This window comes from Capra hircus, chromosome 10 (genome assembly GCF_001704415.2).
Source record: "Capra hircus breed San Clemente chromosome 10, ASM170441v1, whole genome shotgun sequence".
Classification (NCBI taxonomy): Eukaryota; Metazoa; Chordata; class Mammalia; order Artiodactyla; family Bovidae; genus Capra; species Capra hircus.
Window position 1 is genome coordinate 91238007 of NC_030817.1, and position 17198 is coordinate 91255204.

General features: G+C 41.9%; 1 protein-coding gene across 1 annotated transcript in view; it reads left to right on the top strand.

The window, feature by feature from the left end:
• The window catches only part of ARSB (arylsulfatase B), a 168023-nt gene that overhangs the window by 20603 nt on the left and 130222 nt on the right, over window positions 1-17198 (top strand). The window contains exons 4-5 of the mRNA XM_018053677.1: window positions 463-653; window positions 7969-8176. Coding sequence (XP_017909166.1) covers window positions 463-653; window positions 7969-8176 — 399 coding nt within the window. The remainder of the gene's footprint in view (window positions 1-462; window positions 654-7968; window positions 8177-17198) is intronic.

Below are 17198 nucleotides of genomic sequence, written 5' to 3' on the forward strand. Positions count from 1 at the left end.
CATAACCTTGAAGCCAGTAGGCCAAGGTCAACATCAATATTATCTGAATCCTGCATTCGTTTACGTGATCACCTCAGAGTAAAAACTTGTAACAAATCACGTTAACCACATGCTATTTTAGCCGTTAGATAGCTTTAAATGATTAAGATGTCATCACCTTTGCTGAATTTAACCTCTGATTTTTAAAACCATATTTACTTGAAATCACTCACTTTGAAGGTTACACAATAGAGCTTACGTTCTAAAGATTGAAGGATGGATTTTACTTTTTTTACAATAACATTTTAATGCCTTATGCTGGCAAATATAGAGATGTTAAAAATGGTGCTCTGATTAGCCTTGGCATTTGATTAGCCTTGTCATGGGTAATCAATTGCATTAGGCAATTAAATGCTGAAGCTTCCATTTGTTTAACAAGTTTTATGCTATGCTGACTACTTCCATCTCCCATTTCCATTGTAGGATATCTTCTAGGTAGTGAAGATTACTACTCCCATGAGCGCTGTACTGTAATTGATGCTCTGAATGTCACACGATGTGCTCTTGACTTTCGAGATGGTGAAGAAGTTGCAACAGGATATAAAAATATGTATTCAACAAATGTGTTTACTGAGAGGGCTACAACCCTCATAACCAACCACCCACCAGAGAAGGTAAATCTTGCTTCTTTATTGATTTCAAAATCATGTGAAGATAGCATCTCTGCTCAAGTTAACGTAGGAAGAGGCCCCTGTCTTTTAGGAAATAATCTAATAAATTCTAGGTTGGTAAAGAACATGCCTGCAATGCAGGAGGCCTGGGTATAATCACTGGGTCGGAAAGATCCCCTGGAAAAGGAGATGGCAACCCACTCCAGTTTTCTTGCCTGGAGAATTCCATGGACAGAGAAGCAGAGCAGGCTACAGTCCATGGGATCGCAAAGAGTTGGACATGACTGTGCGACTAACTTTCACTTTTTTTTTTTTCCACTTTCAAATATTAGAGTACATTAGTATCAGCCTGGTAAGCTTGTTAGAAATAGAAATTCCTGGAGCTCACTTCTAAAAGTCTGATTCATTAGGTCTGCGGAAAATCTGTCAGTATTTTAAAGAAGCTCTTTAAGGGTGATTCTGTTGCAGATGGTCCCCAGATCACACTTTGAGGAATGCTGTGAGTATAGTGTTTTGGTATCAATAGAGTTTTACTGTTTTAGTATGTTATGAGCTCGAGTTGTAAGTCATTAGTAAATTGCCAGAGAAGGCAATGGCACCCACTCCAGTACTCTTGCCTGGAAAATCCTATGAACGAAGGAGCCTGGTGGGCTGCAGTCCATGGGGTCGCTAAGAGTCGGATACAACTGAGTGACTTCCCTTTGACTTTTCACTTTCATGCATTGGAGAAGGAAATGGCAACCCACTCGTGTTCTTGCCTGGAGAATCCCAGAGACGGGGGAGCCTGGTGGGCTGCTGTCTATGGGGTCGCACAGAGTCGGACACGACTGAAGTGACTTAGCTTAGCAGTAGCAGTAAGTTGCCTTTATTTTTGAAAAGATAGGCTTATGTGCAAAATGAGGTGTTAGTATGGCAAAATTTCTGTTAGAGACCCACAGACTTTAGATTCAGGGCAAGTTCCCTACCTTTGTATTTCCCAACCCCCCCAAGATTATCTTGGCTATTCTAGGTATTCTGTATCCCCTTGTTAATTTTAGAATGAGGTGGCCAGTTTCTACCAGGAAAACAGAGGGGTCTGCTTGGGTTTGGATCTCACTGAATCAGTGGACCAATTTGAGGATAACAGACATGTTAACAATATTGAGTCTGCTAATCTAGAAACACGGTACACGAACGAGCCTGTTTTTCACATTGACCACACTGAAGCTATTTCTATATGTCATGTGCTTAAATCTTTTGATTTACTTACTGGGAAAAAGAGAAAAGAGTCTGACTAGCCTTAACATTTTTTTCTTTGTGTTAAACTAAAGTTAACCTCCTGAGGTGAAGTTTAAGCTGAATTCTCTAGATTTAGCTTATGAATGCCTTTAAAATTAGGTCAGATGCTTGTGTCGTCAGCTGTTAGACTCAAAATATGGCTTCATTAAGAACTGTATTACGCCCTCAAAATTAGAACTTCATGCAGTAGATTACAAAATGTGTAGTGTTGCCTGGCTTTTCTAATTGCCTCTGCTCTGCCTGTTTGGCAGTTATGGAAGGTTCTCAGTATGGATCGCAGTTTATCTGCCCGTTCAGTCTTGGTACCTGGCTGCGGACCCCCTGTTTGGCATTGTTTTCTTCCTGGCTGTCTTTGTCTCCTCTAACTCAGTACTGAGCATCTTTCCTGATATCTGTCCTCAGCCTTGCCCCACTTTTGAGTTTTTTTTATTATTCTTTCGCGCTGACCGCTTGGCGTGGCCATGCTTCCTGTGGATGGAAGAAATCGGAACATTCTCTCAAACGTGTAGACATATGCATATTTAAACTCTAGGTCTGTACCAATATTCACATAATGGGAAAGATAACTGCTAGATACTTGGCCTCAGTTCTCAATTTTCTTCGGTATGCTTGGCATGTTATGTATATGGTTGAAGATTGAAAGAATGAGCTAAAGTCTTGAGGGAACTGTGGTCCTTGTCTTGACGTTTGAGGTGGGGCATTATTTTACAGATAAGCCAACTGGCTTCGAGAAGTGAGGGAACTTGCTCAAGGTCACAGAGTTAGAACTTAAAACCATGGTGTTTAACTCGAGACCTCAGAGCACTGACAACCCTCCGAGGTTCACAGTTCAGATTCCAGACCAGAGATGACGAGCCCCAGTGTGATTCAGCCTGATGGTTACCACATACAGTGCATTAGCAGTGTGCTGGGATCCTCTGGAAGGCTTGGAAGAAGTACCACAGTTCCAAATACTGTGATTTACTGGTTTGGGGTGGGAGCCTATCAGTTTCTTACTTTCCCTCCACCCCCAGCTCCCATCAGTGGTTCTGCCATGACGTCACTGACGATTGCCCTCAAGCGCAGAGGGGCAGGCAGAAGCCAGCTGCCCTCTACAGGTTCACAGTATGTCGCTACTTTAATGGTGTAACAACTCCAATATGCCTACAGTAAAAATTAGTTCCCATGAAGGAACAATAGAGTGTTCCCTCCCAGTGCCCATAACAGTAAGCAGACAAGAGGAAGCACCTGGGCTGAAAGCCTTCCTGGTGGGTGGGCTGTCTTAACTGGTGCCGTGGGCGAAGGTGCAGGAGCTGAGGGAAACTGGAGGTGCTGAGCGCTCACCAGCCATGCAGACTAGTGTGACGAGTCTGGTGCTGCTCATGGGAGCATTATGGAAATAGCCAGGTGAGAGGAGGTCCTTTTCCTACAATGACTGAAATATTCCGAAGCAGTATCCAGCCTTTTTGGGATCCTCATAGTCACGTGGGAAGCGCAGAAACAAAGGAATGAAATAATCAATAGCTGAGTTACTAGCCCCCAGAAGTTTAAGACATAAAATGCAGGTGTTTACATTTTCCATTCTCAATAAAAGGATGCAGCCCACCAGTTCCAGGATTTTCATTGTTTTATTCCAACATTGAATCTAATCCTGTGCTAATTTCTCTGTGCTGTCTACAGACTGCAACATGCATGGACAACTTGCTCTAAGATGGAAATCGTTAAAGAAATACAAAGTGTCCACAAGCTGACTTAAAAATGTGTCTATTTTAAAGAGCCCTTGAGGGGAAAAGAGCATCTGGAGCTGTTTTATAACAGAAACATGGTGTTGGAATCAGGGAGAGATTGCTAATAACCATTGCACAATGCTGGGAGGGAATGTCATTTTTTTTTTTCCCCGCAGAATAATTCCCTTAGTACTAACACTACAACGTGAAAGTAACACATTCACAAAGTATCATTTTGTTAAAAATAGCCCCCCCCCCAAACTTTGCAGAATAAAAATAAATATTTTCTCTCACACCTCATCTACTAGCAGTTTCTTAAAGCAAATGTGAATTTCTAGTGGTAGACACTCACTTTTTCCTGCCACAGTTTGGGAGGAAATGTCTTAATTTGAAAGTCAAAGAATAACACTTTAAAAACGTATCATATGCTTTTTAAAAAGTGATAACTTTAAATTAGAAAAATATACTAAAGAAATGAAAATAAGGCTTTCTTCCTCACTGAAATTAGCATAATGAGAAAAAGAAATGAATCCTTAGCACCATTTTAATATGCTAATAACTTTAGGCAATAATGTCATATTGTTACTTAGTACCTAAACATTGGGTGATGATTCACATTTAGGATACCAATTTATAGACCTAAGAAACCCGGAAAAGGGTACAGGTTCTTTACCACTGAGCCCCCAGGGGAGCCCGTGCAATATTGGCTGGAAATACTCTAAACTGTGGTCCCTTGGGCCCCTCCTCATTAAATGGGCTACACTGTTTATCATTCTGCCTCCTTCTGATGACCCAGAGACACAGTGATGCGTGCAAGGCGGTTTGCCCAACACACTAAACGGTCCTGGATCACTGCTGATGAAATGGGAAAAAGACAACGTCTTTTGTTCAAGGACCACCTTTATCTTTACTCATTAGTTGAGATCTAGCGGACAAGTGCGTGTTGTGTGTATGTAGTCGCCCAGTCGTATCCGACTCTTTGTAACCCCATGGACTGTAACCTACCAGGCTCCTCTGTCCATGGAATTTTCCAGGCAAGAACACTGGCATGGGTTGCCATTTCCTACTCCAGGGGATCTTGGATGAGGGATCAAACCCTCATGTCTTGCGTCTCCTGAATAGGCAGGCAGGCAGATTTTTTTTACCACTGCGCCACCTGGGAAGTGCAGTTGGTAGGTAACAGGGGGCTTTGCAGGGCCTATAACAGTCATAGGCCAAGGCAGACTGCATCTCCCAGGGGTTGTTTTCACTTTTTTATCTCGGATTTGTCTCTTCTGTTTGAACTAACAGGAGCCTGACCGCTGGAAAAATGGGGAAATAGTTGTAGTTTCATCATTTTAATCCCTCAAGAGCAGTGGCCATGTCTTTAGCCACTGAGGAATAATTATGGGAAAGATTTTTAGGTAACTTTTTGCTACATTTAACCAAGTGTGTAGAATGATTTCCATTCTAGCTGTTTATAAGACCCTTGAATGGTGGTCTCAGAATCATTGTTTTTTTCTGTGGTGTGGTTATGAGAGCTCTCTTCCACAGAGCCTCCCCAGCTGTCACCCCCAGGGATCACTTTCCCGGTTGGAAATGACCTGCCCTCTTTCTCCTTTCTCTCCTTCACCGTGGGTACTGCCACATTGACCATAATTACGTGGACAAGCATGTTTTCTCCTGAAACACTGGGCTCCCTCCATAGTTTTTCTACCCCTGGCCACTGCAGAGAATCCAGATCAGAGTCACAAACAAGGGCCAGGCTGCTACCCTAAGAAAGTGAAGTACAGTGGAGAAGTTGGAGAGCCTTTGTGGGTGGGATCTCTGTTCCTCATACTCCAGCCATTTGTTGTCAGATGGAGTATGGGCCTGGACTTATCAGAGGTTCTGATTTTTCAAGGGGGGGAAAAAAAAAACCAGGTTTTTAATGTGACATTTCCTGGCTCTTCAAACTTGATGTGGGTTGCAAATTGTAGCCTTCCAGTTTTTAGTCCTTCCCCATCCAGACCTTGGCTGGTAACATGGGCTTGGTCTTGTGCTGAAGACTCAGACCCTGACTGCACTGCCGAGTCACAGGGGTCCCTGCTTGTTCTTTCCTCTCCAGACATCTTAGCCCAGGGTCCTTCCTCCCCAGCTGGGCAGAGCATCTGCTGGGATTCCCTTCACCGTGATCTGGAGGAGCACGGAGTTTGGGTGGGACTTGTGTGGCTGGATGAGAATGCGTGTGTTGAGGGGCAGTAGGGGCAGAGCTAAAGCCGTGTCAAAGCTGTCAGTGTTGCCTTTTGAGGGCTGGAATTTGGAATGTCTTCGCATGGAAGTAATGTGCAAATGAAGCCTAGGGTCTCCTTATCATGGTTGTCATTCCATCACCTGCCTCTTATTGAACAGTCACTTTGAGCGTTTTGATTTGGGGGAAAAGGTATTTCTAAGTTCAAGAGGTGAACTGAAAATACTCTCGGGTGTCTATTTGAGTTCTATATATGTATACCTATTACTGTTTCACAAGGATGTATAATATATCATTTGAAACATTTTTCAACAGTAATGAATGAACTATGAGCCAGCCTTCCAGTCTGTGTTCTGATATTCCCCCATTCTTTATGAGATTTAAAAGCCTGAAGTATATCAACAGAATTATGTTCTTTTCCTTGGGTCAAGCCAGTTGTCTCTTTGAGAGTTTTCAAGTCATTAAAGAATTCTATAGGAACACAGTGAAAAGAGTACCTTCAGAAAGACTCGTTAAAAGGAAGAGGCTAAACCTAGAATACCACTAATGTTAAATTCTGTAAATTGATGTCAGAGGTAAAATAGAATCAGTGTATCACCCCCCTCAGTTTCCAGAAATTAAATTGGTCTTATGGTTCACTTGTTTTCTTATGAAAATATAGACAATGCTTAAACCTCTCCTAAAAGGTGGTCATTTATTTTTCAGCTAAAGCAGAAAGCTAACCCATCTATGGGGACATATCCTCACAGTAATATAGGAGTTTCCGATAGGAAATTGCTTTGCAATTAATATGAATTTGTGCAAGCCATAAAGCTTGTCTAAGCCTCAGTTAGCTTACCTGTCAAATGGTTGTAACAAGGTGGTGTTTGAGTATTACATGAGACAGAATTGTTGGTATTATTATTTCCATTTGTTTGAATCAGAGCTTTCTAGGCCATTTTAGAACTCAAGCTTTTTCATAAAATTCACCCATTTAAAGTACACAATTCGATAATAAACTCACAGCTGTGCAACCATTACCACAATCTGAGTTTCAAGCATTTTCACTGCTCCTGGAAGAAGTCTTGTACCTGTCAGCCGTCACTCATCACTCCTCTCCCTCAGAAATCCAGACAGCTTCAGGCAACCACTAATCTTTTTTCTATCTCCATAGACTTGCCTGTTCTGGACATTGTATATGAATGAAACCATATAAATGTGATCTTTGTGATTGGTTCCCTTCACTTAATGTTTTCAAGAGACGTCTATGTTGTAGGATGCATCGCTACTTCATTCCTTTTATGCCTGCATCATATTCCTTTCATTGCTGTAGATTGCTGAAAATATACCACATTTTGTCAATCTATTCATCAGCTGGTAGACACTTTGCTTCCACTTTTGGCCTATTATGAATAATGCCACCGTGACCATCCATGTGCAAGTTTGCGTGTGGATATATGCTTTTGTCTCTCTAGGGAAATTGCTGGCTCATATGGTAACTCTATGTTTAACAGCTTCAGGAACTGCCAAGTTGTTTTTCAAACTGGCTATTCCATTTTACATTCCCGTCAGCGGTGAATAAGAGTTTTAATTTTTCTGCATCCTCTCTCACACTTCTTCTTTCCCAGTTTTGAAATTGAAACCATCCTAGTAAGTGTAAGAAATGGCAACCCACTCCAGTATTCTTGCCTGGAGAATTCCATGGACAGAGGAGCGTGGTGGGCTAGAGCCCGAGGGGTCACAAAGAGTCAGACATTACTGAGTGACTAGCTTTCTTTCTTTTCTTCAGTGGGTATGAAATAGTATGTCACTGTGGGTTTTTTTTTTTTTTGTATTTCCCTGATGACTAATGATGTTGAGCATCTTTTCATGTGCTTATTGGCTGTTTGTATGTCTTCTTTGGAGAAATATCTATTCAAGTTCTTTGCCCATTTTTGTAATTGAGTTAATCGAGTTCTATTATCCAGTTGTAAGAATTCTTAATATGTTCTGGCTACATATCCCTGATCAGATATAAGTGTACAAATATTTTCAACCCAGTTTGTAGGTTGTCTGAATATTACTTTTATTAACCAGTGAATCTGGACTTCTCTCTGTATATTTCATGCTTCCAAGCCTAACTGATTTGTGCACATTCTCTTTCCAGCCTCTGTTTCTCTACCTCGCTCTCCAGTCTGTCCATGAGCCCCTTCAGGTCCCCGAGGAATACCTGAAGCCCTATGACTTTATCCAAGATAAGAATAGGCGCTACTATGCGGGAATGGCGTCCCTTATGGATGAAGCAGTGGGAAATGTTACCGCAGCCTTAGAAAGCCGTGGGCTCTGGAACAACACGGTGTTCATCTTCTCCACAGGTAAGTCTGTCAATAGGAAAATCATCTCTTGGCAAAGCTTAGGACGTGGTATTCGATAAATGGAACGAAGATAAATTGGAACATTTAGCAGTTCCTTATTAAAATAAATGCTACCTGCAAGAGTGGAGACATGGTAATAATGGATAGAAAAATGTGTCTAAGGAAACAAAGAATTATGAGCCTTCTTCCCTCTCCCTTCAGATATCAAGCTGTTCTTAGAGTTTACTTGCAAACAAGCTCTCAGTAACTGGGGAAGTGTGAGTGGGTATCCTTCCTATGCAGGGCAGCTGGGCAGTGAGTCCCTGGAGTGACTTGTTCCCAGCAGTCTCTACAGACCAGGCATCCTTTATGAAGAGGATTTCCGCTGGCTCAGGGGTCTCCTTGTCAGTGCTAAGACAGACTGTGACATTATTAAGATTTGTGACACTATGAAAACACTTAAATGGAGCCATTTAAATTTGGGCTAAAGTCTCCAAGTATAGATTTTTTTTATATTAAAATTTTCTGACAAAGTTATACATGTTGACTATAGAAAAAACAAAATGGAGAAAGAAAATTTTTGAAAATAGTTTTCATTATGGCAAGGTCATTCTGATTCCTCATCTGTTAAGTGTGTGTTTTTCCCCCTCTTCTCATTAGACTCCTTGTTCAGTCGCTCAGTCATGTCTGACTGCGACCCCATGGACTGCAGCGCTCCAGCCTTCTCTGTCTTCTGTTATCTCCCTGAGTTTGCTCACATTCATGTGCATTGAGTCAGTGATGCCATCAAACCATCTCATCCTCTGCCACCTCCTTCTCCTTTTGCCTTCAGTCTTTCCCAGCATCAGGATCTTTTCCAGTGGGTCAGCTCTTCACATCGGTGGCCAAAGTACTGGAGCTTCAGCTTCAGCATCAGTCCTTCCAATGAATATTCAGGGTTGATTTCCTTTAGGATTGACTGGTTTGATTTCCTTACAGTCCAAGGGACTCTCAAGAGTCTTCTCCAACACCACAGTTCAAAAGCATCAATTCATTGGCACTCAGCCTTCTTTGTGGTCCAACTCTCGCATCCATATATGACTACTGGAAAAAACCACAGCTTTGACTATGTGGACCTTTGTCAGCAAAGTGATGTCTCTGCTTTTTAATATGCTGTGTAGGTTTGTGATAGCTTTTCTTCCAAGCAGCAAGTGTCTTTTAACTTCATGGCTGCAGTCACCATCTGCAGTGATTTTGAAGCCCAAGAAAATAAAATCTGCCACAGATTCCATCTCTTCCCACATCTACTTGCCATGAAGTGATGGGACCAGATCCCATGATCTTAGTTTTTTGAATGCTGAGTTTTAAGCCAGCTTTTTCACTTTCCTCTTTCACCCTCATCAAGAGGATCCTTAGTCCTTCTTTACCTTCTGCCATTAGAGTGTATCATCTGCATATCTGAGGTTATTGATATTTCTCCCGGCAATCTTGATTCCAGCTTGTGCTTCATCCAGCCCAGCATTTCGCATTATTTACTCTGTATATAAGTTAATTAAGCAGGGTGACAATATACAATCTTGTTGTACTCCTTTCCCAGTTTCGAACCAGTCATTTATTCCATATCTGGTTCTAACTGTTGCTTCTTGACCTGCATACACATTTCTGAGGAGACAGGTAAGGTGGTCTGGAATACCCATCTATTTAAGAATTTTCCAGTGTGTTGTGCTCCACACAGTCAAAGACTTTAGTATAGTCAACGAAGCAGATGTTTTTTCTGGAATTCCTTTGCTTTCTCCATGATCCAATGGATGTTGGCATTTTGATCTCTGGTTCTTCTGCCTTTTATAAATCCAGTTTACGCATTTGAAAGTTCTCAGTTCACATCCTGCTGAAGCCTAGCTTTGAGCATTACCTTACTAGCACATGAAATGAGCACAATTGTACAATAGTTTGAACATTCTTTGGCATTGCACTTCTTTGAGATTGGAATGGAAAATGATCTTTTCCAGTCTTATGGCCACGGCTGAATTTTCCAAATTTGCTGGCATATTGAGTGCAGCACTTTAACAACGTTATCTTTTAGGGTTTTAAATAGCTCAGCTGGAATTCCACTATCTTTGTTTGTAGTGATGCTTCCTAAGGCCCGCTTGACTTCACACTCCAGAATGTCTGGCTTTAAGTGAATGACCACACCATTATGGTTATCCAGGTCATTAAGACCTTTTTTGTATAATTCTTCCATTTATTCTTGCCACTTCTTAATCTCTTCTGCTTCTGTTAGATCCTTATTGTTTCTGTCCTTTATGCCTGTCCTTGCATTAAATGTTCCCTTGATATCTTGTTTTCTTGAAGAGGTCTCTAGTCTTTCCAATTCTATTGTTTTCCTCTATTTTTTTTTTTAACATAGTTCACTTAAGAAGTACTTCTTATCTCACCTTACTATTCTCTGGAACTCTGCATTCAGTTGGGTATACCTTTCCCTTCCTCCCTTGCCTTTTGCTTCTCTTCTTTCCTCAGCTATTTGTAAAGCCCCCTCAGACCACCACTTTGCTTTCTTGAGTTTCTTTTTCTTTGGAATGGTTTTGGTCACTGCCTCTTGTACCATGTTATGAACCTCCATCCATGGTTCTTCAGGCACTCTGTCTTTCAGATCTAATCCATTGAATCTATTCATCACCTCCACTGTATAATCATAAAGGGTTTGATATAGGTCATAACGAATCCTTCTGCAATGCAGGAGACCCTTGTTTGATTCCTGGGTTGGGAAGATCCACTGTAGAAGGGATAGGCTACCCACTCCAATATTCTGGCCTGGAGAACTCCATGGACTGTATAGTCTATGGGGTTGCAAAGAGTTGGACACGACCAAGTGACTTTCACTTCACACCTGAATGGCTTAGTGGTTTTCCCTACTTTGTTCAATTAAACCTGAATTTTGCAGTAAGGAGCTCATGATCTGAACCACACTCAGATCTGGGTCTTATTTTTACTGACTGTATAGAGCTTCTTCATCTTTGGCTGCAAAGAACATAATCAATCTGATTTCGGTGTCAACCATCTGGTGATATCCTTGTGTAGAGTCATCTCTTGGGTCGTTGGAAAAGGGTTTTTCCTATGACCAGTCTCTTAGCAAAACGCCGTTAGCCTTTGCCCTGCTTCATCTTGTACTCCAAGGCCAAACTTGCCTGTTACTCTGTCTCTTGACTTCCTACTTTTGCATTACAATCCCCTAGGATGAAAAGGATATCTTTTTTGGTATTAGTTCTAGAAGTTGTTGTAGGTCTTCATAGAAACAGTCAACTTCAGCCTCTTTGCCTGGTTAGGCAAAGACTTGGATTACTTGTTGGGTAAGTCCAACTTTATAGTATGCATGTATTTTCATTACACTGCTAATTACAATTTGCTATGGTTTTATTTAGAATATTTGCATAAATTTAAAAGTGGCAATGAAGTAGGAGGTTTCTTTTCTCTCTGTTGGGTTTTGTTGTATTGGTTATACACATATCATGATATATTTTGGACTTTTCCCATATTTTTCTATGTTCTGGAACACTTTACAGATTGTTTGAAAGATCCTTCTGGCCCCTGGAAGTTTTTTAGAGGGCTTAGAAAAATGATCTCCATAGTTTACATTTTTGCTTAATTATATCTAGGGGGAGTGGGTCTTTAAAATAGTTTAAAATTAATTTTGCCTGAAATACAGTGAGCCCTTTGATCTGCATGCTGAGATTATTTTTCACTTCAGGAAGTCTTCCTTGTTCCTATTTTAGCTTATTGCTTTTGTTCTGCTTGATTTGTTTCTCAAAAATGTCTTTAATTAGGAAGCTGAATTACTGACTCAGCTTTTCTTTCATTAGCCTTAGTTTTTCATCCCTTTTCTCAGTCTTCTGGAGCTCTTCTGCATTACCAGTTCGACATTTCTGCAGTTTAAATTCTGCTGTTTAATATCTTCAGTGGAGATGATTATTAATTGTGCTTTTAGTATCTTTGCAGTCCTTTCTTTGCCTCATTCAGTTCTTTTTCCTTCTAAGCTTGTTAGTAATAATAATGGCTACTGTTTATTAGATATTTATTGCATGCCCAGGCTGTCCTAGTGTTTCGCCTGTACTGTCTCATTGTTGCTCATTAAAGCTCAAAGCAGCCTTGTGAAATAAGTTTCTTTATTCCTATTTTATAAATGAAGAAACCAAAAGTTAGTTAAGTGATTTGCCCAAGACTAATGCTATGGTCTGAATGTTTGTATTCACCTCAAATTCATATACGATGGTGTCGGAAGGTGGGGCCTTTGGGAGGTCATTAGGTCATGAAGGAGGACACCTCATGCATGGGATTAGTGTTTTCTTAAAGGAGGCACCAGAGAGATCAGTAGCGCCTTCCTCCACCCGAGGACACAGTGAGATGGTGTTGACTCTGGAACGAGAGGAGTCTCACCAGAACGTGACTCTCCTGGTGCCTTGATCTTGGACTTCCCAGCTTCCAGAACTGTGAGAAATACATTTCTGTTTTCTTTTAAGCCACCAGGTCCGTGGTATTTTGTTTGCACCCAAATGGGCTAAGAGCCACACATCTTACAAATAGAAGAGAAGAATTCAAGCCCAGATCAACTTGAGGCCACTGCCTGCTAAATGTACTCAGTTGTGTTTTTCCATGTCATCATTTCCCTTCTGTCTCATCCTTTTGTCCCTGATTTCTACTTTTTAGCTTTCTGCACTTCTATTCATAGAACCCATGCTTTTCCTGAATCTTTCTCAGTAGAGCTTTTCTAAAACCTCGATTTCCATGGTAAATGATTACGCTAGACACTCTTCCAAGTATAGGCAGCAGAGGCTCTAGAGTGCACGGCTGTCTCTTGGGCCTCCGGTCATTGTCCCCTGATTAATTCCTTCTCAGATCTGTAGCTTGAGGTCAAGTTGCTGCACGCAACTCACTCTATTTCCAGTGGCCTTCAGGCACTGGGGGCTTCTCTTCTGGCTCAGCTGGTAAAGAATCTGCCTGCAATGCAGGAGACCCCGGTTTGATCCCTGGGTTGGGAAGATCCCCTGGAGAAGGGAAAGGCTACCCACTCCCATATTCTGGCCTGGAGAATTCCATGGACCGTAGAGTCCATGGGGTCATAAAGAGTTGGACATGGCTGAGTGTCTTTCACTTTTTCAGGCATTGAGTCTTCTACACGACTCTTGTGAACCTGAGTGACCTAACTGGTATTTTTTTCTCTTTGGGCTGCCTGGTCCTTCGGCACCACCGCCAGACTCTTCCTGTCTCTATACCTTCAGGGCCTTAAGTAGAGTGACATTTGCCTGGGTAGTGTGCCCCGCTGCTAGGCCCTTTCTTCTGCCCACTGTTCTAGGGAGCTGTGATCTCTAACTACAGATAGAAAGTTGAGGAGGTAGTAATTCTCTGGTCATGTCCAAAATTAGCACCGTCCCCTCCCCTCCTGGGCTGCCTCTGTCCCTCTTTTCAGATGGTAGGTGGCTCTGCGTCATGAGGCGAACAGGGCAGACCAGCCCTTGTGTCTTCATTCCAGCTGCGCAGCTTGTGGAAATTTCTCCAGGGTTCTCTCTGGCATTTGAATAGATTGTCAGACCTGGTTTCTTACCTTGTAATGAGTTTTCATCTTATTCTAACTCATGACAATGTGATGGTGTTCCTCTTATTCTGTGTCTGTGTTGCTCAGTGGCCCAGTCGTGTCTGACTCTTTGCAACCCCACGGACTGCAGCGCCCCAGGCCTCCCTGTCCATCACCATCTCCCGCAGCTTGCCCACGTTCATGTCTGTTGCTCCGGTGATGTTGTCCAGCCATCTCATCCTCTGATGCCCTCTTCTCCTTCTGCCCTCAGTCTTTCCTAGATCTGTCTATGTTAGCAGAATATTGGTTAAGAGAAGCAGCACTAGAAGCTATTAGGAAGATACTATTTTAACTTGTGCCCCTGTTACCAGAGCTGAGCTTTATAGTTATTAAACTCCAGGAATCTTCACACAAGTCTAATCCTGAGTAACATGAGCTAAAATTAGAACTTACTCTGGAGCAACTAGATCATAAATTAAAACTAGGAAAACTGATTCTAAAACCTTTGAAAGCAACCATTGATCACAACATCTTTCTGCAGCTATTGTATATTTATATTAACTCACATCAGAATAACCATTTCCACTTATATTTAGAGAGAGTGTGACTATAAGGACAAACATAATTTGCAGTTCCTCCTCTGGCGACTTCTCTGTGTTTATTGACAGTTTCTTTGCCTGAAGTGGAATTTAATAATGTGATTAAAACCCAAGGAAGCAAGGCCTGAATCTGGCTGGGTATAAAGCAGTGATTCATTTTTTCCAGTTTTCTCACTTTACTTGAGTTGGCACTGCCCTTCTTTCCAAGCATAAAAATACTGGGTATGTTCAAACAAATAAGCGTTGAATCCGATAGTGTCGAAAACCCTGATATACACTAGCTTCTTCGTATCACATGTTGTTTAGTGAAAGGGAGAGACAAAGGCATGTTTTCTTTTTAGGTCTAGAGGTTTAAGGATGCTTTTAAAAATCTTCCTTTATAGTCTGGAGGAGGCCCCTGAGGCTCCCTCATTCCTTGTTGTCTTCATCCGAGCACTTAAGGTGCAGTCTGCCTTCTGGGGACCACTTGCCCCCTTGGAGTGTTCATTAAAAATGTAGTTGCTCAGGTGATGGCTGCCAAACACTGTGAATGTGCTAAGTGTCGCTGATTCGACACACTGAAGTGGTTAATTTTATGTCATGTGAATTTCACTTCCGTTTTTTAAAAAGTAGTTTCTTAGACTCCAGTATGGATTCTAGATCTGGGCCCAGGAATCTCCATCTTTAACAGTAATACAGGTAATTCTTCTTGTAGAGAAATTTTAAGAACTTTTAATCTAAAGGAACTTATACAAACCCTGGGAATTTAACTAAAATATACATACAGTAATATACATATATTCACCAGAAAATATATATACATATATATATATACACATATATATACATATATATATATACATATATTTGCCAGAAACCAACTGGGTTTGAAGTTCAACCTCTCCTAGGTGTTTTCATTTCAGGTAAATGCATCCATTTCTAGAAACAGACTCTTGAAAAAAGTAAGAAAAATTTAAATATAATTTTACTGCATATAAATTACAACCTTGATAGATTAATGACACTCTTTTTACAATGTGTGATTATTAGTGAGTGGCACTAACAAAAATTGCTTATTATAAACATAATATTCTGTTCTTTTTATACAAGGATGACCCTTCTAATCCCTCTTTGATAGAATATGATCAGAGTTCAAATCCCAGTTTTCCTGCCAATTAGTTGTGTAGACTCTGGCCTCAGTTTCATTATCTGTTAAATTCTGACTGGCCGATCACTCATTTATTCACGTGGTCCGTCACTGCAGATAGAAAGATGAATAAGATACGGTTCCAGCCCTTAGGAATCTTGCACTGTAGTGAAGCAGGCAAGCAAATGTACTCTTCCAATGCAGTGGAAGAGTGCCCAGAGATCTCACCAGAGCCTGGGGATCTGGGGAGGCATTCAGAAATGGAAAGGTTGGCTTTGAGTTGGCCAGAGAAGCAGTGTGCAGGCGAAGAAGAGATTGGGCAGCTGAGAGAGAGGACTGTGACCAAGGGGAGAGAGGAGAGAGCTGTCGGTCGGAGGTCCGGTGGGGCTGGAGCCTAGAGTGCAAGGCAGGGATGGCTCCACGTGAGGACAGGGAGTGTGACCTGCAAGTCAGCTCAGAAGAGACCTGTGTACCTGCAGAGGGGAATCACAAAGGCAGCAAAGGCAGTTGGGGGCATTGAAAGGTCTGAAACAGGATCAGATTTTCACCTTGGGATCGGTGTGGGGGATGGTTGGAGACCAGCAGAACTTTGGGGAGATTATGGCAGAGGCTACAAGGAGGAGGAGAAGGGGCTGAATAAAGGCAGAGGGAAAATGGATGGAGTGGAAAGGAGAGAGTCAAGAAATGCACTGAGAGCTTGAACCAGTTGACCCCTGATACTAGGAAAGTTGATGATTGTGTCCAGCTGCGTTTTCAGAGCTTTTGTCAGCGCTGGTGACAGCTTTCCATGGAGCCACCCCCCCTTTCACAGGCAATGGGATGCGTCTGCAGAGAGCTGGAGAGAGTGCATCCCGCAGCCAGAGCACCCGTGTGGTCCCTGTAGCCATGGACCCACAGTCCATTTGAGACTGGGGCGAGGGGGTCGACCACAGTACCTGAAAATGTGCAGTAATGGTTCGGGTTGTCATAGTTACTTGAAGGTGAAGTCACTTTTGAAGGCCAGGCATCTGTAGTGCTCAGAGCAGCCTCGCACAGTGGAGAAGTGTCCTGACCGGGACACTGGTAACACCAGCATCGAGGAACCCTGCGCACATCCTTTCATTGCACATGTCTGCCTGAACAGGGGAACTTATTCCCAAACCTAAACTTTCAACATTTATTATCTGATCTTTCACAAAATTCTGTGTGATTTAATGTCTTAAATAGAGCAGTAAAGATTCGTAACTAATTCCCCTAGATCTTATGTCCCTTTCTCCCTCGTATGTTGAATTCCCTTCAAAACTGGTCCTCACAAATGGAGAACTCCTTCAGTTTAAATGTACTTAAGCAGTTGGCAGACTTGTGAATAATATAGAAATTTGGTGCCAGGAACAAAGTAATCTGATGCTGGCAAATCAGTCTCACTCGGTTCTTCACACTCTTAACTGCATTACTGACAAAGCTAAGGAAAACCTGTTAAGTGAATAAGTGATATAGTGGATCCGCACCGACTTTCTCTTTGCAAATGCTTTCAACACAAGTACCGTAGAGGGAGATAACAGCACATAGCTCAAAACTCTGAGACAAGAGCCATTTTATCCCTCACCAGAGGTCATGAACCCACTTCACCTCTTGAGAACTGTCACATTAATGTTCATGCTAAAAGCATGTTGGGGCACTTTAGGATTTTCTTAGTAACAGGTAGTAATGCATACAGATTTGTCCATTATTTTATTGAGCAAAGATAATAATCAGTACATTCCAAAGGCCCCAAGAATGATGTCTGACCTTTGT